Here is a 26,301-nt window from a genome sequence, read left to right on the forward strand (position 1 = left end):
CAACAAAACAGGCTCAAGATGCATCTATTTTCTTTTTCCTTTTATTCTTGGCATGTGCAAAGCAACTATCAAGAGAATAAAAGCATAAAGAGAAAAACATAATGAGAATTTTGAGACCTGAGTTTTTGAGTCTGCTGACATCTAGGTTTGTCATTTCTTCAGGGCTTTAACCAAAGCATGTGCTGCCTGATCTGTTTCAGACAGATAGACGCCGCGAGCCCAAACCTGCACTGTGAGTCTTAACTATTATTTAAAGAAGCACCCATGAGGGCTAATGTTTGACGTCATTGCTATTGTAGTGGGTGTGATTAGCTAGAAATAGATTTGGAATCAGAGCTAAGAATGGCGTCTTCAAGGGAACATCACTGGTGTGACCCTTAAAGGCCTCCAATGTTCGGGAGAATTGATCATTCAGAGCCATGTTTAGCCAGAGGTGCTATAATTTACTATATATTCAGTTTCTGCTGCTGATTGAAATAACTTAGTGGTAAGTCAATGTATATACTGTACCAAGCTTCTACATTTGCTCCTCTAAACAACCAATCTGACAGGTTGTTCCAAACATAAAAATCTCTGGTGTACGGGAAATGATTTGCTAGATAAAGAAAATGAAACCTGGGTAGAGAGAATAAGCAGACACAAAGGAAATGATGGAACTAACAGAACCTCAAACCTCATTAACAGAAAATACATGTTGTCACAGTCTGCCCACACAAATGATCTCTTTCAGGTTCAGAGGAAATATGACAAAACACTGGCTGCTTGTTTACACTGAATGTGTAAAAAAAAATATATATATATTTTTTTTAAAACCTTTATCTAGTCAAATGCCACTTCAGACTTCTACTCTACTACGTTTCAGAGGGAAATATTGTACATCTAACTCACAGCTGAGTTGCTGGTTGCTTAGTAGATTTTATATTTTTTTTAAAAAATCATCATGTGATGACCTTATAGAGTACAATGCATTGTTAGAGATTAAACCATACATTAAAGATTAATGGTTCCAAACCTTTTTTTTGCTGGTGACCACTTACAAAATGGGACCCTTTGTCACGTTTCAGATGTCTGTGAGTTGTTTCCCCTCTAAACCTTTGAGAATATTTCATTTAAATAACTGTGTGAGGCTCAATGAGCTCAAACGATCCATTATTTGACAAAAAAAGTTTTTAAAAAATTGTACATTTTTGTGTAGCAGAGCTTTGTTTTTTCAGATTTATCTTATGACCCAGTCTCTAGGTAGGGAATCATTGCGCTAAACTACCTAAATGTATATAAAGTAATTCAAATTTACTCTCTTAACTCGACCAGCCACGACAATAAAATGCTACACATTGATTTGATTTATCAGAATTAACAATCAATAACGTAATATCACTCACAGGGGCTATTTTTCTGGTGAGGAACTACTTTTGATACTTAAAGTATAATTTGCTGATAATACTTTTGTAATTTTACTTAATATTTTAAATGCTAAAGCTGAATCTCTAACTTGTAATGGGCCATTTTCACAGTGCTGTACTGCTAATTTTAGTTAATGAAAGAATATAAGTACGTCTTTCAAGCAGATATTGTTTTTCATTCTCCCAGGTGAGACTAAATCTTCCTATGAAAACACAATTTGCTCTGTGACTTCTCTTCAATCATTTGTTTACTAAGATAAAAAGTGTCTCATTCAAAGACACAGTCATGTTAGACAAAGCGCTCTCCTCACTAGCGAGTTGTTTATTTTCAGAAAAGTACAATTTTAGATGAAACTGCTTGATTTCTAAACAGTTCATTTTTGTGGCGTGCAGTACAGCTGTATTTTTCATACTGCAGCAGTCTGGGGAAAGACATTAAAGCCTTGGGGTGGTTTTGTGAAGAATATGGATTGTTTGAGTAACACTGTGCAGCACAGACAGTGGTCTCTTTGTAAATGGCTTTTCTCCAGAGACGATTATTCTTCTGGAGATCTCCCCATAGACTGTCTTCACTGCAGGATGTAAGAGTTTCTACAAAACATATAAGACAACGATGGTGAACTCTGCACTACATACAGGAATGCAAATGAAGGCTGCTTAAGGAGAACAAACATGCTACTTAGAATACTGAGTATCTTTTTTATTCAAGAAACTATTCAGGTACTTTAATACTCTGCCTTCATCTTCAATGCGATGCACAATATTCATCAAAAGCAAAGTTACAGTCCACTGAATGAAACTTTATTCAATACAAGTGCCATGACTGCTGGCAGTACACAGAAGAAGTTTACAGATCTCCACTGCCTCGTCAGAGAACAGATCATTTTCTTTATGTCACTTGTAAAAGACCCATTTATAACTGTGAAATTCAGTCAATAAATTCTACTGCCCTCTGTGGCCTTTTCTCCCTCTGCGGAACACATTGCAAAATGTCACCATGAAACGCCTTTGGAATATTCGCCCAAACTCTGCAATAAACAAGCAAGAGTGAGAACATAACTCACACTGTAAACACCTCAGGCCTTTTCACAGGAAGCTCCCCCTCCCCAAAATAATGTTTTATAGTGTTACATTTGATGCATATTTTTCATGGCAGGGTGATCTCCTGTTTTTATCTATGAAAAATCCAAGCTCCTCCTCGATACTGCCAAGCTCTGTCAGAGCGGTTTTATGAAGCGCTGACTGCACCCTTGACTGGCTTCATGAGGTGTGAAGTCACCACGGTCAACTTACACAGTAAAGGTCCAAGGTATAGAGGTCTAGAAGGCAAAAATGCAGAGTCAGCTCTGGGTACAGTGCCACCACTGCCCCATTCATCTTTAAAATCCAATACAGGCTGCTATAGAGGTACAGTAAAATATGTCTTTTTTTGAAAAAGCATGCCTTAACATAATAATTTGTTAATAAAATGACAATTTGTTGTTATAGCTTTTTGTCATACACAGTCCAATTCAGCGCCTCACTCTGTTTTTTAGGAACATTAAGAAACATTTTACACTCTTTAAATATTCAGAGTCTATTTTTGTAGCAGGATCATGTGTAATACAGGAGTCACTGTATTGAAGGTTAATTACACAGACAGCTCACCTAGTTAAGTGTTTTTCCATGTCTCTGTCAGTTACTATATTCCACATTCGCATAAAATGAAGCGATGTCCTTGTGTGCATAACTTGCACTGATGTTACATATCTGCGCATTTACCTTCTTTGACAGAAAAATGAAACACAAAAATTGACTTTGGAGCAGTAAAATGTGAGCAGAGTACAGACCTCTGCACTCTCAAACAACTACAAAATATCCTGTTTGTTAAAGGGTCAAATTCTTTCATGTATTATCTTGAGAGAGCCACAAACCTACAATGACAGGAACAGAAACAATATATATAGAGAGAGTGGCCTGCTTTATAAAAAGCATGTGGCTGTTTGGAGTATTTATTTGTAATGTGCAATCTTAAGTCATATTCTAGGCTACAATAAATTGATATGATGGAGACCAACAGTTTGTGGGAAAACAAAAAAATGTATTACCAGGGTTGCACGTAATAACCTATTCAAATAAGATATGAATGAATCCTTATTACAGCTATAATAACAAATCTAATATAACTGTCTACATATTGAATGACGTGTCACTTGGTGAAAGCTTTCCTACCCCACAATAGTTTGAAAATCTTGTGGAGCATCAAGTCAGATATACAATATGTGTGTATGCATGTAATAAATGGTAATCAACCAGTCAAGACTTACATGTGCATCACTCCACAGTCTCCTCTCATAGTTTCAGCTGTAAGAGGGTTTACTTTCTGTTTCAAGGTGGAGGTATTCTAGAAAAGAACTAGTCTGAATGTGTTGTCCGACCTTTTGTCTGAAGGCAAAAGTGTTTATAGCGGCCAATTTCAGACAATCTTTGGCTTCTGAAAGTTACAGAAATTGTCAGACACCGTCCCCCAAATTTCGACTTTGGAAAGGTATTGTTACTGGAACTATGACAAAAACATATTTACTCAGTTTTATAACTTTATATCAGAAGAACATGAAAAACATCTTGTTATAACATGAAAAGTTTGCCATACACTGCTATAGGGACATACACCTGTTTCTTTAGATGATTTCTACTGAAGAAATCTGAGTCTCTGTTGGTGCCATTATGCTGCTCATGTCAATACTTTTGAGTCTGTGGACCAAGACATAAGAAAACAATGATGATTATAGCTAACTGGCCTTCAATGCATTACTACAGTGCTTAATTAGAGTCCTAAATCTTTAACACTCTAAATCAATGTAGTTGATGTTGAAAATCCACAATGAGATTTTAACATTTAAAACTTTTACCACTAGAAAGTGTGACTCCAGTTGTATCATTTTAATCTGGGTTTATAATTAATCTGACAACTGTAAACAACCACATGGTGTGTTTGCATATAGTATATGTGGTTTGTCTATAACAGGCTGAAATTTGAAGATTAGCAAATGTTGCTTTCCAATTTGTGCAACATTGCTTTATAATCATAGTGAAATAACTGAATTTTCTTTCAATACATGTTAACCAGATGAATTTTACTTATTCAGCCTGGCCATGTCGATGATCATACAAACATGAAATAATGAAAATGAAAACATACCAGCTGTACTTTCACTCCAGGCTCAACACTGTTATTTTACCTCTACTGTATTAAAACAGCCTGCCAGTTCAGCTACTATCATTATACAAAGCTGGAGTCTTTTGAAAGGGCTTTTGTCCCATTATCACAGGTACATGGTTTGCAAATTCACCGGCATGCAAATTTTAACTAGCATTATGAAAAATGCAGAATAAGCAAAGGAAAGGAAAATATGTAAAGTATTTGAAAAAAAAAAAAGTGCATAATTACTTACTGTAAGTTTGAGTGAGCAGCACCTAGGGCATGGCAAAACCATCTGCATCCAATTAAAACAAACTGTCTAAATACTCTCACAGCATTATATTTATTCATAAAGGTCATCTATTTATGAGTAAACTTTCAAAATAATTTATTTTGTGCAATTTACATGAAATTTGAATAAGTTCTACTGGAGATTCAAAAAGGAATCTTAGGTGATATTGACCAAGCAAAATCAAAGAAGTCCCAAAGGCACAACAGGTAAGCAAGTGACACCATAGCAGGTAAAAGTGAGATCAGACACAGGAGGTGTTAAACCAGCCTCCTGTTGTACAGTCTTTGGATCAGAACCCTCCGGGCTGACAGATGAGGTATGTCTCTTCTTCCGAGGCTGCGGATAACCCTTCCCGACCTCCAGGAACATCAGTTTGTAGAACATTGTGTTAGAAATCCTCCTGGGATCTGAGACGGGAGCTCTGGTGCTAATAGGTACAGATATCCATTTTCTTCCCTGCCTGCGCCTTCTTCCTCATTCCCCTGCACTGCAAAAAATATCCATCTTAAACGCACTTGCACACGGAAGTTGGCAGCTGCTGGCCAGGTTGCCACAGTTTGCCATGATTTCAACTCAAACCACTGCAGTAAGATCCACAGCAGCAGTAAACTTCTGCTGATGTTTAAAACTGCCAAGAATTGGTGGCTAATTAAATGTATTTATCATTTCTTGTTTGAAAGAGAAAATATGAGGAAAAATGTAGAATAAAATACTAAGTAGCTGGAATGCTGCTACTTAACTTGTAATAATACATTTTGACCAGTTGCACAGCAAACTGTGAGCACAATATTGACATATTATCACCTTATAAAGTTGATGTGGCAAACAGATGCTTTTTTTCTTCCTAGCTTTGTTTGGGTCTTTATCAACTCGTGCTATCAGGCTCTTTAGCTGCTAAATGCTCCGCTGTGTTCACCAGCTAGTCGCTAACTGTGTCTGTGTGCTATTCTGTGTTGGGAAGGTAGAGCTTATCAGAGCAGAACTGAGGAAAACTGCTGAGTCGGCCAATGATTACCTATAGGTTTGTCACTACAAGCAACATCTTTCACATAAAAGTAGTCGTGATCTATTGCATATTTAAAAATATTGATTATAGTGGCTTTAAAAGCAGGGAAACACCTAAAAACACAGTAATTAGCTTGCAATGGTGGCAAACACCTATTTACTTGACCACTACAAATCACCCAAAGGTACAAATTTCATTTGGATTCTAAAATAAATGTATGTAAGATTAAAGGACCCTGTTAGTTATTTCACTAGTATGCTAAATTGCATCAATAGCCTTTGCAAAGCATTGGAAAGTTTAGTTTAGTTTAGCTAGCCCCTGAAATTGGTCATTTTAAATGTTTTGTTTTAGTGTGTCATGCTGCAGAGACCTCTGTGTTTATATGGATGGAATCTGATTGGCTAAGCTATATTTATAACAGATTTAAACATTACTAAGGGCTTTAATCAGACATCCCTTAAGATTTAGTGTTGAAATGTTAACTAGCAGTTACCACAAAAGCTAGTATCCTTACACATACAGTAGTAACATCCCTGAATTAAGTTACGGCTTTTCAAATAGCTGGTGCAACCCTTTTCTCTGCAGGTCAAGTGCCTACTAGGAAACAGAACGGTTGTGAAATGAGTCAAACTGTCACTCTGGCCAATGCAAGCACAATATTACAAGTAATGTGAGATAACATGAAGTCACATAGAGGGCACTTGGTCTTAGATAAAGTTCTTCCAGTTGTTACCATCAGTATCATTTGATACTAAAATACTGCTTCCCATAAAACAATCTTAAAACATGTACATTATTTACAAACAATTCAATAGACCCTATCTCAACCACTTTTACTTTTGTTTCTTATTTCAACACTATTGAATGACTAGTGAATGTGGGCATTTTTTGCAGCGTGCTTCACCTCCAACAGAAGACATAGATGAGAACAGGCTTCTGGGATATGACTGACGGCTCCTCTCAGCCAACCAGCGCTGGGATGCTGCGAGCACCTCGCCTGCTTCTCTGACGCTATTGGCTGTTCTCCGGAGAGTCGGGGTTTGTTCTGATATTAATGACTGCTGAGGAGACGGCGGCGCATCTATGTGGTCCGCCTGACACTTGATCGAGGAGAGAGATGCGCCCTTACCAGCCGCTGTGAAGACGGGAAGGGAAGGGCACAGGGAACACATGAATCTCTCACCATACTCTCGCCAACTGCACTCTGCTTTTGGACTTTGCCTTTTTTCTTTTCCCCTCACGCAGAAGCCGTGTGTTTCGCTGTGGAAGAGAGCCTAGAACTGATTCCTCATCAACTGCGTAAAAATACGAAGACCACACATTGTTGACTGGCTTTATATTGCGCGCTGGGTCTCTCTCGTCATTGGAGCGGCGCACTTGATGGGAATATAGACAACACACACTGCTTCGAGGGCTATAATGATTAAACCGGGTAAGTTTACTTTGTTTAACAGTGAAATATGTTTATGTCATTTGATCCACATCACCCGGTTGCGTCTGCGCAACGCATTTACCAAGTTAATGAAAAACGCCTGATTCGGGGATGTTTTGCCGGACACACTTTCACGTGATTGAAGCATGTACCGCTTTCATATCCTAAATATCCATCAGCCATGCATGATTGAAGAAATAAGAAAATACATTGCAGGGAAATTATACTGCTGACTGGCCTCGAACCCTCTTGACGTGGAGACGCGCTTTTGCGCAACTATGCAGGATGCGCCTTAACCAGACGGGATTTATGATGGAGGCTGTTTAAACAACAAACAAAAAAAAAAGACAGAAATTATGGAAATTCAAGACGGACGTGTGTGTGCGTGTGTGTGTGTGTGCGTGCGTGTGTGTGCGTGTGTGTGTGGAGTGGTGGACTGGCAGTTTCATGTCCCCGGGTCCTGCTTAGTGAGCGCACACCAGACACGTCTCGAAGAAATCCACAGAATGGTGGCTACCCCCCCCTCCTCTCCTCTTCCTCCTCCTCCCCTTCTCACTCATTCTCTCCTTCTCTCTCGCTGCTCTCTGCTAAACCTTCCTGTTGCAAACAGAGGAGTCGTTACCGACACATGCCACGAAAGTACGTTTCATATCCTCAGGGTTTTTGTTTTTTAAACAACCATCACTCTCAAACATTGAACAGATTTGCTCCCCGCTGGCGTCACCGCCACATCGGCACATTGCATCCAGGGTTTTTGCGTAATTAACACAGTCACTGAGAGGCATGTTCGGGCGCACTCGCCGTCATCACTTCACCTGCTTGTGCCTGCACACCCACACATCCAGAGAGCGAGAGAGAGGGAAGGTACACACTAATCCTTTAACTGCATTGGGGCGTCTCTCTCTCTCTCTCTCTCTCTCTCTCTCACCCCCCTCCCCTTTCTCTCTCACACCCTCCCTGTCCAAAATATATGTCATCCAGTAGATGAATTACTCATGAATGTTTCAAAGGCAGATAAACAGATAATGGCTGATAATGACAAATGTGATTTTCATCAGGGGGGCAATCGTGAATCTGGTTGCTGTAATCTTCTGTGCAGACGTGTTCTGTATGTATGTGTGTGTGTGTGTGTATGTGTGTGTGTGTGTGTGCATGTGTGTAATGAAGCAGCGGGAAAATTTTGTACATTTTTATAGATACATTTTATATTAAAGAGCAGTAAGTTATTTGTATGGCATATTTTAAACATATAAATATATTCAAAATCCATGTGTCCATGTGCTTTTTTACTGGTGATGGATAGGCCTACAATAGATTTTGGCCTCCACCGTGCGAATGACTCACCCAAAGCAGCTGCTCGATACGAAACACACAGTCATATGCCACACGAGAGCCATCATGCCCTCACATCAGCCTCGCATCAGACACCGTGCCACGCTGAGAAAACCTCAGCCCACACGTCATGCATTGTTTCCACTTAGAATCATTTGACTACCTGCTGCCAAGGCTGTTTGTAGCTCATATTATGATTCTCAACCACCAGCTTTTCACATGTGATCCTTTAGAGCAAGCGTTTTCCTGCTAACATCCAACTGTGGCAGTTGTGGTTTCATGTCGTGCAAAATATAGTCCTGAACAAAATCAAGCGTATATGGTAGTCGTCTCACAATAGTGTAACAACATTGCAGTTTCTCCCCAGTCAAGAGCGGATTTGCAGGGTGGCAATTGGTGGCCGTGACCACTGTGGACTGAAGCCTGGCCATCACAATCATAATTGCCTTTTTGGGGCATTTTTTCTTGGGCAGAATAATGGGGGTTTTTCTTAGAGGCGGAACTATTTCTGTATAGCCGCAACACACCTGGGATGCATTTTAGGTGCTCACACACACCCACTAAGGTGCGCACCCATGAGTGCCTCTGTAGACTTGACTTTACAACTGGCAAGTCTAGTAAACCAACACATGATCACAGGTAAGCTAATAATATCAGAAGGTAGATTGCTTTTCAATGCTTTTAATTATTCTATCTGTGATTGTATCTATTAAGCAAAGTTTAGAGCCCCAAGCAGTCACCTAATAGTTAGTATTAGTTAACTTTTTTCATGCAAAAACCTAAGGTAAAGTTATCTCCTATAAGTAAACTGTTCAGGAGGCACAAAGAGATGTATTGTTACATTTTGAGTCATACCAGTTTAAGTCAAATTATGTTTTGAGTAATTTTTTTCAGGGAAATTAGAGACAATTTTTTTTGTCATGCACAATGTCGACCTTGTGCTAGTGTAAAGGTGTTTACTCACTGCTCATCCGTTTTATTTCAAATAGTAATTCACCAATATCCTTTCTGCATAGCTTCCTAGTAGGGGCTTGTTTTTAGATAATCCAAAAATATTTATAGCAAACACACTAGCATATGCTAAAGGATACATTCATTTGCTGCAAGATTTAACCTACTGCTACAGTAACTTGATTAGATTAGCTACATTGAAATAAATCATAATTAGCCTGTTTTTACTACGGAGATATCTGTCATGGCTGGAGAAGTTGAGCAGGCAATTTCATAAACATATTTAGTTAACTTTATTAGGACTTGTTATTATGATGTTAAGGTTGATACATTTTACATAATTTGTGCTCTGACAATGAATAATAAGTGATGTTTACTTTTTCAGTTCTAGGTCGGAGGGCCAGGATAGAGGGTTTTTGAAACAGACCTCAAATGTAACAGTTGAGACCCACTTGCACTTATGTCAACGGAAAAGATGTATCACAATTTGAATTAAGTATGTACACAACAGAGGCCTTTCACACAATTCAACATAAATGTAATAATTTGGTGTCTGTTTACTGGATCATTTAAACAAGTCACAGTGGGATGGTCATTTCATGTTTTTCCAATGTTTTACCTACTGTACCACTGCACAGAAATTATGTATTTTCTTTTGAAAGTGGTTACCAATGGTTACAGGCAGCCATGCTGGGAGAAAGAGAAAGACAACTATACAAACATTCTGTGCAAGGCCCCTATACTGTCAGTCTTTTAGGGGCCACTGAGATTTACTTTATTAACGATTTGCAGCTTTTTGAGATGTGACATTTATTCTGAACCAGGAATTCTTGGTTTTATGTATATGTTGATTATATTTATTGGTATATATATAATGTAATCAGTCTTTGATTAAAAAATTCATTTTAATTATGTATCTGTCTGTGGTCTCCCTGATGATACAGTGATAGAGAATGAGCTCATAGTGCTGCTGAGCACCAAAAGCTGAGCTGAACATCTGCTCTCAGAACAGCAGTAATACTGTTTAGCTTGGGATACTTGTACGTTGTACCTATAGTGTAAGCTTCTTTGTTACTTTACCTGCAGGAATAAGAAAAAATGTTGGTTACACTGAATATTATTTGATCTATTCCACCACTGCCTGAATTCTAAATAATGTAGTTTTGTGTTGTGGGTGCCTAAAACAGCCCCATATTTTATAGTTAGACACATTTTTATGTTCATATAATAGTGATTTCTGTGCCACTCCAAAACGACCACTGGTCCCATCCTGGCCACCCCACTGAAAATTGCCTGGCTCTGCTACGGTCCCTGGTGGCGATTAAAAAAAAAAACAACAACAACAGTAAAGCAAAGTAGTAATAGGTTTCTTCATTAATTTGGGCACATTTGTTCAAAACAAATCAATATTACATGTCCACAACAAGTCATATGTTTAAAGTGAGTGGCTTTGCGAATTGCCTATTGATCTGCGTGTGACACGGTAAGAAGCATAGGGGGAGGGCGTAGGTGGAAAAGGTATTGTGTGTGCAGTGGCCTTGTGGAGGCTTGGAGAGCATGATAGGCAGTGTAGTGTGGGTGTTCCATATTAATTTCTCTATAGGTAGAGGACAGCAGGTTGCTGTGAGGTAAGATGATTTGTGGGTGTCAAACACTACTTTTGGTTCAGAGTCAAAGTGGAGTTCAGGAAACATACGGTTGCACCTTCAAAATCAAATTAATCTTGAGATTTTCCTCCATTTTTCTCCATAATGAGGGTAACAAGATGCCCCGGGATCTATTGGGGCTCCTGAGTGAAATGCATGTAAACATATTCACAAGACGGCTGCAGGGGATCAGCCTGTGCAGCCGAGCATAGGCTCTCTGATAGCATCCTGTTCCCAAACAAACACAGGCACCCATTAAAATGGAATAAGCACAGACAGAGGGCAAAAGGAACATGGGGGTGGGGGGGTGGGATGTGTTGTGCATGATTGCTTTGGATCTAGTAGATGGGCTGTATCAAACCAAAATCATATGAAAAGAGACACCTGAGGACAAAACCATGGTTTGATGGCAGCATCCATGACATTTCGGTGTTTTCAGCCCATATCAAAGGTCAGAATGCGATGTGACACCTCCTTTGTACCCAATGACATTTACTTTTACATTTGCATTTGAAGTATTTAGCTAGCAGCAGTGTTTTAGGAGTGCTGAAGCAGTGCCACTTAAAGTGAAAAAGGTGTACTAAAAACTGTTCGTGTATACTACATGAATGTCAGGTGTTTGGAAAACAAAAAGTAAGACTGATGCTCAAAGGGCACAAAGGATTTTTCCACTCACAAAAAGAAATCAAAGCTATTATCCACTAATTAGTCTGCTTGTCTGCAGATTCATATCAGAGTTGGACATGATAGGGACATATGCCCATATTGCAGTTTCAAACATGAGCAGAGAAGAAGGAGGACATCTAAGGGCTACTGCTGTGCCGTCCATCTGTTCTGCATTCAGACTGATACATATAGCCCCTCAGAGCACTAATGAAAAGCTTGGTGAATGAGTGATGCTGTAACATGAGACCAAACCAAGAGTTTCTCGTATTAATGAAGCTGCAGTGACTGATGCACGGAAATTTTCATGCATACACACGCATGCACAGACAGAGCATGTAGCATTAATTGATGTTTGTACTGTACATGCACACATGCACGTAAATTATGCACATGTACAAAGCAGTTGCTGTCTCCAAATCAGCCTGTCATTGTGCTGCTGAGCCTGCTGAGAAATACAAAACCATCATGCCATTTGAAAGTGCCACATCTATTCATCTGTTTTAGCTGAGGAAGAGTGAGAGAGAATGAAAACAGAAAGAGAAAGCCCCTATCAAACCCCATGAAATCATAATAAAGAGGTCCAAGCCAGCGATAAATGCATTTCAGTGGCATATAATGATTGATTCCATCTGCCGTAGGAACTTATTCCCTGAAGGCTTGTGGCCCTTTGACCAGCCATATATTATTCATATAAATATAGATAGCTGCGCATCTTAGAGGCAGCACACATGCCACATTTGCACCTGCAGATTCAATTTGGCTCTGACTTTGAGGGATATGCCGCTGGCTCCATTCCCCCTGCCCGTCCCCCTCCTCACACCTCCCCTCTTTCATTCTGGCTAGCAGCTATACATGGAACATTATGCAGATTTTTGTCAAGAGTGAGTGCGATTATGTTGGGGTAGAAATGAGTGTTGGAATGTTCGCTACGCCTTTGACCTTATCAGCGGCAGCCTTAAGCTGGATACCTTGGCTTAATTTTAATAGATGCAGCACTATGCGAATTAGACAAGGGGACCTAGCTGTGCTCTTTCACTGTGTGGTGTGTTATGCATGCATTATGCGAATGAGCTTGTGCACATTTGTTTTTTTATGCTCTCTGTGAGGACACTGTCGGTTAATTTACGCATGCATCCTTGTGCATCCAAATGCATGTATCTTTCTGTGTATTTGCATGTGCTCCTGTCTGATGTGTGTGTGTGCGCACATGCATGAGTGCAGGCGGGTGTACTATAGCGCTCAATAGTGCAGCATGTGTGTTCTCCCTCACTCAGCCCAAGTCTTGTCCAGAAAAAGGCTGAAAAAACAGAGACGGGGTCCTGTGGTTAATTTGGAACATTGATTTTACATTAACAGTCGACTTGCAGCTGATTCATGGCCATACAAGTGCAGATGTAAGGGGAAAGGTTTCCATCCGCTCACACATGCACATGCACACGCTCAGACACACACACATACATACAGGAAGCTTCATTATGCATACACACTGCATATATGGTTCCCTTTAATGGACTCTCCCTTACCTTGGAGAAGGTATAATAGTAAATCAATGAGGTGAAGGGCAGAGGGAGGGACAGTAAAGCCTTCCAGAGGCACCCACCCACTGAGGGGCTTACCCAGAATGTCTATTGGAAGCGGCTTGGTTGCGTCACACCTGCGTTACATCTCCACCATGGTTCCAATGTCCGGTGAAAGCTTTTCAGGGGTGCTATCTTTGATTTTCTCTCTCTTGCTTCAACTGAAAATATTACAAGCAATAATAAACCACACAGTAACACCCTCTAAAAGAAGGCTGACAACACAAAAACTGATTTGTGTTTATCACAAGAAAGTTATTAGCAGAAATAAATACATTATCATATACAGGTAACCTATAATTTTGTATCATTGAAAAGTGACTGTCTGAAATATGAAGCAATTAAATTAAAATAAAACTGTTATAATGTGTTATCTATAGTAAAAAGTGTATTCCATGCTGCAGAGACAAATGGTGGTCTAGCAAAACAATAGACCAGGCGTGTAAAGATGGCAGAGTGGAGAAAAGAGCCTGACCTGAGCTGCGAGTTTTTGCTTACGTGTCTGATGGACATAGTGGCTGGAGTACGATCCACTCTGGCAGCTGCAATGCAAGCAGAACGCGACGCAACCACATCCGGTGTACATTGTAGGTTACCAATACTAAACTGCAGTAGCCAACAGAAACAGATACTGTACTTTACAGGCACAGACATTGTCAGTGGGGTGACAAGTATTGAGAAGGCAGTTTGGCCGACAGCAAACAAGTAATGAGACAGTATGGTACCCGGAAAGATAGATGAGAACCTGGATATGCAGTCCTTTGCTTTTTTGGATGGTGATGTTAATAGAGAACATAAGTAAAGAGAGGTTCGTCATAAGGGTTTGAAGAGTGGAGACAAATGTGAGAAAGCAGAATGAAAAGGACAAGGTATACAAAAAAGAGATGTGGGGGTTGCTAACTCATGAGAAAAGAGCGAATAAGAGAATGAATGGGGAGAAAAAAAAGAAAGAGCCTGAGCCAGAGAGGGTGACTTGAAGAAGAAAGCCTTGCGAGGCTTATTACCAGTGGATCAAAATTCCCAGCGAACCATTTCTACAATACACAGGCTATTCTCCTGAAAGAGAAGGCAATTCAGCTGCGCCCTACTTTCCACTTACGTCTGACCTTTATGTCTTCTACCCAGTTTTACCACAGTGAGTATAATGTCTACCTCTCAGCAGATGCAATACTGCCTTGTTACCACTTAAACCATGCAGGCCTCATAATCATCTCCCCAAGGACCAATATACTCCCCACAAAAACCTACATCTCAACTTATTCCACTGCTCAGATCTTACAAATTTCCTCTTTTATGCCTGCCATGACCCACACAGGACTTACGTTTTGTTTAACAAATGATTTTATTTTTACAAGAACTGTAGGTCAACCTGTCGCCACATAGGGCATTAACGAGTACCCAACCTGTGACAAAGCAATCATCTCTACGTCCCCGCTCTGCTAAATCCCATCCAAGCCCCGTGAAGCGGGGGGAAGGATTTATAACTCATTTCAATAAACAGCATAAAACAAACAGTCCTGCACAGCTGTTTGGCTGCCCAGCCAACTTGAGTCAGGATTGCCTGAATTAGCACCACAGAGCCACTAGGACCAGCGCTTTCTGCCCCTACTGTGCACACTCATTAATTTAAAGTAGTCATATCTCACTGGTCTCTAATCAAACTGTATTTGCGCCATTACTGTCCGGAACAGCCAGTGTTAGTATAATGGAGGTGGCTCAGTGGGAAAGTAAGTGTGGGGTGTTGCCAAGATCTGAATGGAAAACCTTTTCACATTGATAGTAATTCAGGTATATCATGATAAGGCGACATTGCCAGATGTGAGCAAATGGTCTCCAAATAATACATTTTGGGCACAAGTTATGAAATCCACTCAACATATAAAGAATGAGCCAATGTAAAATTTATATTACGGAACAAAAAAAGACAGATATGTGGGTTTTTACCTGACAGCAACAGTAGGCAAGTCTAAATGTGCAGCATTTTAATGAAGAGGGATTCCAGGGTTTTCAGTAATGTCAAATGTCATGCTAATTCAGAGTGAAATGTATGACTAATGAGGACTAAAGATATATTGGTTTATAATGTTGATGCAATAGTTTTGTCATTTTTGCACAGCTACTCAGTTGGAATATGTCAATAACTATACAGACATACTGTAGCAGCTCCCAACTCAACTTAATGGTGATGCAACATTATTGCCATAGACATTTTAAAAAATGCCATCTTTGCCAACAAGCATGAAAATCTGCCTGACATTGGCCCAGGGTGCTGGTGCTTTTGGGGAGTAACCAATGGTGGTAAACAAACTTAGCTGTATTTTAAAGCAAGCCTGAACTAAGTCTGATACCAGGAGATTGTTTGCTGTAATGTTCACAGCCAGGATTAAAAGTGGCCAAAGTGAAAAGCCCATGGGCTAGACTCTAAGCCTACTACTGTAATGGAGGTACTTTGGAGACCATAGCTTGAATGCCCCCCCCCCCCCCCCCCCCCCCACCCCGCCACATCCCATTGCTCTGACACCTGGGAAGTCGTGTTAACACCTTAGCCTGACCTATAAAAGACTTCCATTGGCTCCCTGGGCAAATGTCAAAGCTTAGGCTTAATGTGTTAGTGCAGTTAACCATTTCAATGTCCGGGTGCAGATTACAAGCATCCATCTTTGAATTCTATTTGCAGTAGAAATATTAACCACAATTCTCTTTGTCCAAGAGTTATGTAGCCAAATGCAAGCTATTGCCACTCAATGCCAACTGGGGACAGGCCCTTGGACCGAAGGGCAGTTATTTCGAAACCCCAAATAGTTAATAATGTCCCACTGGACCAAAAGCCCATTAGTCCGACGGCCTATTATCCCAAAAACAAACAACCATTGCTCTATCGCTATGATGGCCCATTGCTCCGAAAAAACACACTATGGAATTGTTGGAGTTCAGTGACTGCCAGCCCTGTCCACGATGGGGGCGGTGTAGATGATGACATCTTCACAGACATGGAGGTCTCAGCCCTGCCTGCAGTGAACCACAGAGAGCAGGGGAGAGTAGCACGACCATAAATGACAGCAAAATGCACCAGAGACATGTTTATTTATGTTATTTACCTAATTTATGTGCACTCGTTTCATTTCAGCACAGTGTGAGAGTCTCCACTGCGTTTTGCTGTCATTTATGGTCGTCCTACTCTCCTCTGCTTTCTGTAGTTCAGCGAGGGCGGGGCTGAGCCCTCCTTGTGTGTGCTGCACACAACACAGCAGAGGCGAGATAATGAACCAGGTGAAGTACTCGAGTTAATGAAACCGAGTCACCGTAAGTGCAATAAACACTTTGCAAGAAAAGCCAAGAAGAGTAATTTATTAATGTAATCCGCACAAAAGATGGACAAAGACAAAACAAGGAGCTCATACCTAAAAGAGGAGCTACTTCTGTTCCATGGATGTGGTTTGGGTATGAAAAGTCTGACACTGACCAGAAACTATTTGTTCATTGAGTTTACAGAAAATGTGCTATATTGTGATACGTATTGTTATCTGGATATGAAATGAGCTATATCGGGATATGAGATTTCAGTCATATTGCACAGCCCTACTTGCTTGGAATTCCTTGTTTTCTACCCAAATCTTGGACTGGCTAATTCTTCAGCTTCATTGTGTCACTAGGGCTTATATTGCCCGCAGTGACAGCATTCTTAGGGTCAGCAGAGGGTTAATACACCACTACTGATGCTATGACAAGTTTCTCCTCTGGCAAGTCATTTTGTTCTCCAGATCTCCGCCCTCCACTCTCTCCCTTCTCGCTCCACCTCAATTACTGGCAACTGAGTAGCGAATTGTGGGAAATTAGCTCTGCAGCAGTGGGTGTGCGGGGGGTTGCGGCTGGGTAGCTTGACTGGACCTTTTACTAATAGGTTAGTACAAGTGGTGTGTGGACTCCATAGTCACAGCAGTCATGGAGCAAGGCCTCTAGAATATAGACTGCCTCTTCACTGGGCTTCACATAATGCAGTCGTACAACACCAATTTACCTGTCCAACTGCCTGTAGATGATTAGGATAGTTCACTTAAGATGATATAATGTGGTGGTAAAGTATACTACAATATTTTAACTTTATAACAGTGTGCAATGGATGCAATATCCCCTTAACAAGTCCAATAATTCCAACCAAACAAGCGTTCTAAATTGAGTCTCTGTTGTTGAAAGCTTTTCAATTTTGCTGTTGTGTTAACACTTCTTGATTAGGTATATTGAGCACTGAGTGTGTTTCACTTGTCATTTGTATTCAGCTAATCTGAATGTGTGGATTGTGTAAACATTTTCTTAGTTGTACTACACAGCCATCTTGCCTCAAATGTCTTCATTCCAAATTGTTTCGTTATGTGACTAAGTCATTGATTCAACACTATTCTGCTTAGACAGCAAGCATGCCTAGAGACTCATTTGCATCAGACATCAGACATATCACTACACAAGATGTTACCCCCGACTCCCAATGTTTTACTTCAACAGCCCTTCACTGGGACCTCAAACTTTTTTCTGTCACTTTAGAGGGCATGCAATATTTAATCTGGTCTTGTTCTCAGTGTCAAATATATACAGTGATAAGTGGCAGCATAAATTAGGAAGCAGTGATAATGATCATAATTTGAAAATGAATCTCCATTTCAAATGTATTGGCTGGTTTACTAAACACATTTTCAAGGCTAGAGCTTAAAGTTCAGTATAAATCCAACCTTGACTGGCGCAGACATTCTGTCCATAAAATGACACTGTTATTGGATACAATGCATAATGGATAAGTTAATATTTTTTGATTATTTAATTAAAAACATATTCTAAGCACAACTTAAATTTTAACTGGTTTACCCATGAAAAGTTTTAACACAGGGTGTAATGTGTGTTATTATTTTGTGGTATTAAGGTCATTTTACTGGTTCCAGCTTCTCAAACGTGAAAATCTTTTTTTACATAATAGTAGATCGATTATTTTTGGGTTCTGGTGTTTTTCAGAAAAAGCAAACTATTTAAATATGTCAGTTTGCACTCCGGGTAATTATAAAGGCCATTTTTTGCCATTTCATTTTATAGACCCTGTTTTATAGAGAAAGTGTTTAATAGATTATAAAGAAAATAATCTGCAGATTAATCAACAGTAATAACAATTGTTAGTTGCAGCCCCAATACTAATATTACAATCACTGGCACTAACTGTTTTGCTGTCATAGTGAGGAAGTGGTGCTTTGGAAGTAATGTGTGCACTATTGGCCACAAGTGTTGGATTATCATTAACAGAAATGTATCCTTAGTTATCACCAGGGAAATGTGTTGTTTTTGGTAGCCACACCATCTTGCAAATTGTCCAGTAAAGCCATCCTAATCCTATCCTAGATTTTCATCAATGTGGGCAAGCTGACAGTAAAGCAAAGAGAGAAATGATTCTCTTTCTCAATCTGTCCCTATTTCTACTCCTCTGTACCGTCCGTGATGTCCTCCCCACATCCATCATCAAGCCTTTCCTAAATCCGAAGAAGTAATACCTGATTTAATGTGTTGTGAAATTAGGGCAGCGCTCTTTTCTTATCCAACACCAACGCTGCCCATTCAGAGGTTTTATTTTTGAGTGCTGCAAAGCGTCTAACAGAATTTATTGATTGCAAAATTGAAGTCTCACCCACACATACTCAATTAACACCATTGGTAAAACAAATAAGAGCACACCTTGTTACATCCCTGTGGTACCCAAAGTAAGTTAACCTGACCATATTACACTGCTGGCAATTGTGATTACTAAAGAGAAGAGCCAGAGGTGAGACCTAAAAGCTGTGGGTTGAATTACAGATTCTGGCCTGAGTTTCCAGGGTGAGGATCAACTGCATAGCCCACAATGAAGAGCCAGTGCTGAGGGAGAGAAGCTAAAGCCTGTTTATCAGAATGCTCTGGGTGTTGCAGCTTATTAAAGTGCCAGGTGCTTTTGAAAAATAATACTCCCCCCTCTCTTTCTCTCGCTCTTCTTCCACCAGCTCCATGTCTGCCCTATCCCCTCCCCTCCATCCCCCTTCCAAACCAGACTTTAGCCAGTGCTGGAGCAGAGGTTGAGGAATGAACCCTCAGCTTGGCTTCGCCAGCGGGGCAAACTGCAGCGTTTCTGCTGCCTTGAGAAGTATTTATTTATTTATTTTATTTTATTTTTCCCATATCTCCCCTGTGGCCACTGAGGTGGAAACAGTGAGGGTGATGAAATGAAACCATTTCTCTTTTCTTGTTCTCACTTTCCAGCCACGGTCACACTTCCTCTCCTGATTCTTTCCATTTCATCCCCTGTCTCTCTTGACTTTCCCATGATGTGGTTGCATGCTCTTATAGGCCCAAAATATCACAAGCACCATCAAACCCATCTGTTAGGTAAGAGGCAGTTACATACGACAAATTACATGGTACACTTCTACTTGGCATTTCTGCCATAGTGGGAGATGGTAGGTACGCTAATAATATGATGGTAAAAGAGACACAACATAAAAAGATACAGCTGACTCGCATGCAAGAGGAGGCATTATATTTCTATTTATAATCTATGGTATATGATCTTTTTTTCTAAAGGCATATTCATTTTATGCATATATTTATTGATAATTCAATCAATATCTGTAACTGTAAAAAAGAAATAAACGTGTGCTGTGCTAAAAAGAGTATCAAAAGACAAAACCTGGGCATTTTGCTGATTTGTTCACCTTGTGAGGTTTGTTTGGACTTTCAGTCCTATGTGGCTTTCTTCATAATAGAGCTGCTAACTTTGATGCCCAGAAAATCACCCCATTGTACAGAATTTCAAGCTCATTTCAAGCTTCACTGTCAGTAATACATCTAGAAATTGTGTGTTTGTTTCCAAAATACTACTTATATTGTATATTATTTTAGAAAAACATAATGGGAGCCTCATCATTCTGTATCGCTTTTATACAGCTCTGTTCTGTATACATTTTCATTTTGTAAACCAATACCGAACCAAAAGGTTTGTTTCCTCAAGATCTAATAAAATCTGTAAAATCTGTTCTAGCCTTCAGCTTTCATTCAACTTAGAATAGGTGTCTTTTTAAATGGCAGTCTGTCATTTAGAACAAAAGACTTTAAATGTCATTTTACAGAAAAATCACAGGTTTGTGTAAGATTTGTGGTTACCTCTATCGTAGCTTTGATTATCATTTGTAAACATGTGTGTCCATGACAATTTCAACATAATTATGTATTTTTTCCCTTTAGGCTTTTGTGTGTGTTCATATGTGTGCTCATTCATTTGCCCACATACCTTAACATAACTGTTAGTAATGTGTGGCCATGCATGAGCAGCATCACCTGCAAATTCCAAAAACATAAATACTATTAGTGTGCAGATTTGTTGATTGCACAAAGATTAATTAAGCTAACACATTACTGCATTTTTATTTTCATCGCTGTTGGTTGCTCCATCTTCAAACAAACAGGTGCAATCCGCATCTGGGTCAAATGCTTAGTTTTCATGTATAGTCTAACGGTCTCACTATGGTGTGTGTTATTGACTGCCTGTTTAGTTGTTGCTATAGTGACTAACATATTCCAGTGTCTTTAAGCAGCTTGCCCTAAAGGCTAATGCCTAAGCCCTAGGATGTCTGCCATTTAAGAATCTTAATAAAGCCTCCTATTTAACCAATGATAGACTCACACTGCTAACATCAGGATTGAATGCCATATCATAGGGGCGCATGCAGTACGTCCTGAGAATGAAGTCTAGAAGGTCAAGCAGATATAAATCCACGGTTCTGTGTCTTGAAGTGAGCGTATATAAATGTCAACATGCATCAGTGTGCATATAACAAATGTCAATATGCCCAAATCCTTCTCTTATGACGTTCCATGACCAGCTCCATTTCCATGTAATATTCACACCAATTCTCTCTTATCTTGTTTGTCTTACAGGTAGGAATGGACTGGGCTGTAGAATCTGGAAGCTAGTAACGACAGTCATTGAGGACATCCGTCTTTAAAAAAAGAGCAGAGTTTTCATGGATGCCTACAAATGTGCTTAACAGAAGTCCATTGAGGTATAATATCAGTCCGTCTTTTTTTTCATTTTTCTCCCTCCCAACTTCTCGGGTCTGCCTGACTGCAGCCTTGGCCCTACACCCTGACAACAGCAGGCAAGATTGAGTGATTAGTCATTACATTCAAGGGCGTCTACACAGCAAGACAAAAAAAAAAAAAAAAAAAAACCCAAACCCTAGGGAGCAGTGCTGCAGTTGGGGGTGGTGGTGGCAGGGGCGGTGAGTCAATCGCCTCAGCAGCTGCAACAAATGATTCATTATTTGTGAAGTTAACAGCTCAGACCACTTAATCTACAAGGACCATTTCTTACTAGAGGAAATCGGTCCAATATGAAGGACGTGTCATTCGTGGATCGTCTCTTTGTCGGCTTGGCCATGGCCTCTTTTGTTGTGGCCACTGAGGAGAGGCCTGATTGCCCGAAGCTCTGTGTATGTGAGATTAGACCCTGGTTTTCTCCCAGTTCGGTGTACATGGAGGCACAGACAGTTGACTGTAATGACTTGGGACTCTTTGGCCTGCCGGACAACTTACCGGTGGGCACACAAGTACTATTACTGCAAACAAACAATGTTGCCAAGATTGACAAACCCTTGGATTACCTGGCCAACATCACAGAGATTGATTTATCTCAAAACAACTTATCCACTATCAGCGACGTCCATCTGGGGAATCTTCCTCAGCTTCTGTCTCTTCATATGGAGGAGAACTGGATACGAGAGCTGCCTGAGCGATGTCTGGCAGAGGTGGCGAACCTTCAGGAGCTCTACATGAATCACAACCTCATCTCCTCCATTTCCCCAATGGCTTTTCAGGGTCTCACCAACCTAGTAAGGCTCCACCTCAATTCTAACAAGCTGAAGACCATTCACAGAGAGTGGTTCGAACCCATGCCAAATCTGGAGATCCTGATGATTGGTGAAAATCCAGTTCTTTCAATTGATGATATGAACTTCAAACCTCTCAGTAACCTCCGTAGTCTTGTTCTTACCAGAATGAACCTGTCTCAGCTTCCCGAGGATGCACTGTCTGGTCTTGATAACTTAGAGAGCATCTCTTTCTATGATAATATTTTCCCTGAGGTGCCTCATTCTGCCCTAAGAAATGTAAAAAATCTTAAGTTTTTGGATCTAAATAAAAACCCTATTGCGAGGATACAGAGAGGGGACTTCGTGGATATGCTCCATCTGAAAGAGCTGGGGATTAATAGCATGCCAGAGCTAGTTTCCATCGACAGCTTTGCTCTCAATAACCTCCCTGAGCTGACCAAAATAGAAGCCACCAACAATCCTAAACTCTCCTACATCCACCCTAATGCTTTCTACAAACTACCGCGTCTGGAAACCCTAATGCTAAATGGCAATGCACTCAGTGCCCTCCACAGGATTACTGTCGAGTCCCTCCCAAATCTCAGAGAGGTTAGCATGCACAGCAACCCCATCCGCTGTGACTGTGTAGTCCGCTGGATGAACATGAACAAGACCAACATTCGCTTCATGGAGCCTGACTCACTGTACTGTGTTGAGCCTCCAGAGTATGAGGGCCAGCATGTCAGACAGGTGCACTTCAGGGAGATGATGGAGATTTGTCTGCCACTCATTTCTCCCGAAAGCATGCCAGGGCATATTAAAGCACAGAATGGGAGCTCAGTGTCACTCCACTGTCGGGCCTTTGCTGAACCAGAGCCGGACATTTACTGGATCACCCCATCTGGTATTAGAGTCCTGCCTAACACTGTGTCTGACAAGTTCTACATGCACCCAGAGGGAACTTTTGACATCTATGATATAACAGAAAAGGAAGCTGGTCCTTACACTTGTGTTGCCCATAATCTGGTTGGAGCTGATCTTAAATCTGTTTCAGTTGAAGTGAATGGATATTTTCCCCAACCTGCAAATGGGTCTCTGAACATCCTAATAAAGTCAGTGGAGACACACTCAATCCTGGTTTCCTGGAAGGCCAGCCCTGGCACTCTGGCTCCCAACATTAAATGGTACACCCTTTCAGATGCTAACCATCCCATCACAGCATTTACCACCAGAGTACCCTCTGATGTCCAAGTCTACAACCTCACCCATCTCAGCCCCGCCACTCAGTACAAAGTATGTGTGGATGTCCGTAGCATCCATTACAACCATGACACCAAATGTGTCAATGTCACCACTAAGGGATTAGAGCTGGCAGCCAAGAACACAGAAAAATGGGACACAGCAGTAATCACCGTCTTTGGTGTGCTCTTAGCTGTGATTTCAGTGGCCTGCCTGCTTATTTATGTGTCCCTGAGGAACCACCACCTTTATGGGGATATAAGGAAATGCGACTCCAAAGCCTCGCTGACACCAGCGGAAGCTACCGGTATGCACTCTCCTTTCTTTACAAAGCTGTGGGTTTCGGGTAAGGGACTGCCAAGTGGAGTGGAAGTGAAAGCCACAGTCATAAATGTATCTGACAATGCCTTTTAAGGAGCTTTGTAAAGCACCACACACCAACTACACCGAATGGACAAGGCCATGGGCAGGGGTGGACAAAAATGTAGTACTGTTTCAAAGGCATACCTATTGCTGGTCCCCGGCTGAGATCCACTCGCAAAACTATTATTGGACTGGGATGGAACAGTTTTAAATAGACTACATGCTCTCCCAGTTTTAACCCTAGCTGAAGTGGTGGCTTTGTAACCGTTACATCAAACCAAGCTAACATCAACAGGAAGGGGCATTTACTGCAAAAAGATATATTTCAGTACCATTCATACAGAAATGCAGACAGAGAAAAGAAAGTGAAGATGGTGATGATGATGGTCAACTCTCTTGTAACTGACTGTTAAATGTGTTCAGAGTTGTGGAACTGTCCGTGTGGTCCCAAGCAATACCGTCTGTGCTTTGTCAAACATCCATAGACGAGTTATAGATACAGTAATGACACCTGTCTATTATGGGAAGGGAGATTTAGTAGAGTAGACAAATAACAGTGACTATGGTGTAAGCCTTTTGATGAAATATACCCCCCCTTTTTCTATTTAAAAATGGATTCTTGATTTTTCATGGAAATATTGTTATATATTCTATTATGTTGATGTAATGACAAATCCTCTGTATCTGAACAGTTTAAATGGGTTTTAAATTAAGGCAAGGAGCAGACTACTTTTGATTACAACGTCGAATTAAGCTTAATGAAATTCAGCTACAAAATGGGTATCTAGAGGACATTTGCCAAATGGCTGTTTATACTCTGTAGTTCTCATTGCAACGGTGACTGGGAAAAAAATGCAGATACATTGGATTAAACAAATATAACAGGTTGATTAAAGCTGAGGTGATTGATGTTTTATTGCCTCAAGAAGTGGTCTGTTATGCCCTGGTAAGTGCCTACAACAAGAACTACATGAGGTAAACAGAGAAGAAACTGAAGAAATACGTCAGCCACAGCAAAACATGGCCATGTCATCATTGCAGAATCACAAGCTATTCTCCAGTACCTTTAGTGGAAATACTTTCTCAGTATTTTTAGCAAACATATTTTAAGAAAACATTTCGTTGTTGCTTTGGGTGTAAAGTTAAAAGCCATTTTTATATTAACTGTACTATATGTGATCAATGGGCACAACAGACTAATTAAGAAAAGTGCTAAGAAAAAAATAAATGTCATTGTTTCTTTTACAAACAAGTGCTTACGTTTTCTCTTTTGCTTTCTTCTCATATTTGTCATAACACACCTGGTTTATTTCATATCAAAATGCATAGTAGCTGCATTATGCTATTTTCTTTTTGTCGTCACCCAACCATGGGGTAATATAAAATGTGTAAAGACTTTTATCTGTGATATTTCAACTGCCATGTTAGACAATGTATTGATTATGAGCAAGTGGTACAGAACAAAAAAACAACAACTGTCTTTTGAGTCAGACCATGGGGGGCAAAAAAAAGTCAGAAGACTTCAGCTGAATGGTTGAATGGTTGTCCTAACCCTGGGAAGAAAAAAAAACAGCAACAAAAGAACAGAACTCATTAACCGCCTCATTAAGAGCATGTTCGTCCTTCAGCTGGTCTGAATATAGTCACTGTGCTACAGTTACACCTGCTGCTGCTCATGCTTAGACAGGGACACAACGTCCCCACAACAGAGAAATAAAGTCATGCAGGGCGGGACAGAGCCGAGTCCAAGCTTTAGGACTCACATTCTTTGTCTTACTGAATTATCCAGCACACAGAACATTTCACATGAGAAAGCCAAGCATGATGAATGGTTGTCAGAGGCAGAGCGACAAGGTGGATTTATCAAACAGGGCCGAACGCTCATACATCAGGCCAGTCTTCAGCACCATGGACAGAGGCTTTTAGAGCCGAGCCATCTGTCAAAGACAAAAGGAGTTAAAATATGATGCGGCTTGCTCCTCAGGTAATGCTCAGGTCAGACTGATTCTGTCTTACTGCAAATACAGGCATGAATAGAAATGCACAAGCAACCCTGGCAGAGCTACGAATGCACACATGCTCACATATACAGAAACAGACATAGGTACATGCACACACAAATTCAAGGTCACAAAGAGTTTATAAAAGAACAGGCATGTACATACATGAATAAGTGCACACATATACAAACACACACAAACACTAAATCAACCAACCTTTCATACCCAGAGATGTAGCACTATAAGCTTCCGTCTCTTTCAGTCTGCACGCTTGGAGAAATGCAACATGACAGCCAAAGAAGCCACTAAATGAGTTCACTGACCAAACATGTTCTTTGAG

The 26,301-nt window shown here is 40.5% G+C and overlaps 1 protein-coding gene and 1 long non-coding RNA gene across 3 annotated transcripts; one reads left to right on the forward strand and one right to left on the reverse strand.

Moving 5' to 3' along the window:
• Positions 1-2,145: 2,145 nt before the first annotated feature.
• Positions 2,146-15,397, reverse strand: LOC121890651. Its single transcript, XR_006093869.1, has 6 exons — positions 13,985-15,397; positions 13,526-13,647; positions 6,787-7,017; positions 4,838-5,363; positions 4,056-4,136; positions 2,146-2,722 (listed from the first exon to the last, which is right to left on the reverse strand). It is a non-coding gene; the product is annotated as an uncharacterized LOC121890651 (long non-coding RNA).
• On the forward strand, positions 7,227-25,165 carry LOC121890648 (leucine-rich repeat neuronal protein 3). 2 transcript variants are annotated; one of them, XR_006093860.1, is made up of 2 exons: positions 7,227-7,314; positions 9,983-10,770. XR_006093860.1 is itself a non-coding variant. In XM_042403112.1 (2 exons), the coding sequence occupies exon 2, from the start codon at positions 21,883-21,885 to the stop codon at positions 24,010-24,012; it is 2,130 nt and encodes a 709-aa protein (XP_042259046.1). In that variant the 5' UTR covers positions 7,230-7,314; positions 21,428-21,882; the 3' UTR covers positions 24,013-25,165. The 2 variants fall into 2 exon arrangements, 1 of the variants encoding a protein (XP_042259046.1); XM_042403112.1 differs by lacking the exon at positions 9,983-10,770 and adding an exon at positions 21,428-25,165 and having other exon boundaries at positions 7,230-7,314.
• The last annotated feature ends 1,136 nt before the right edge of the window (positions 25,166-26,301 follow it).

The sequence above is a fragment of the Thunnus maccoyii genome, chromosome 23, assembly GCF_910596095.1.
Source record: "Thunnus maccoyii chromosome 23, fThuMac1.1, whole genome shotgun sequence".
NCBI lineage: Eukaryota > Metazoa > Chordata > Actinopteri > Scombriformes > Scombridae > Thunnus > Thunnus maccoyii.

Bases quoted from the DNA above. Each gene is read 5' to 3' on its own strand.
- LOC121890648 (XM_042403112.1), top strand. From the start codon at position 21,883: ATGAAGGACGTGTCATTCGTGGATCGTCTCTTTGTCGGCTTGGCCATG.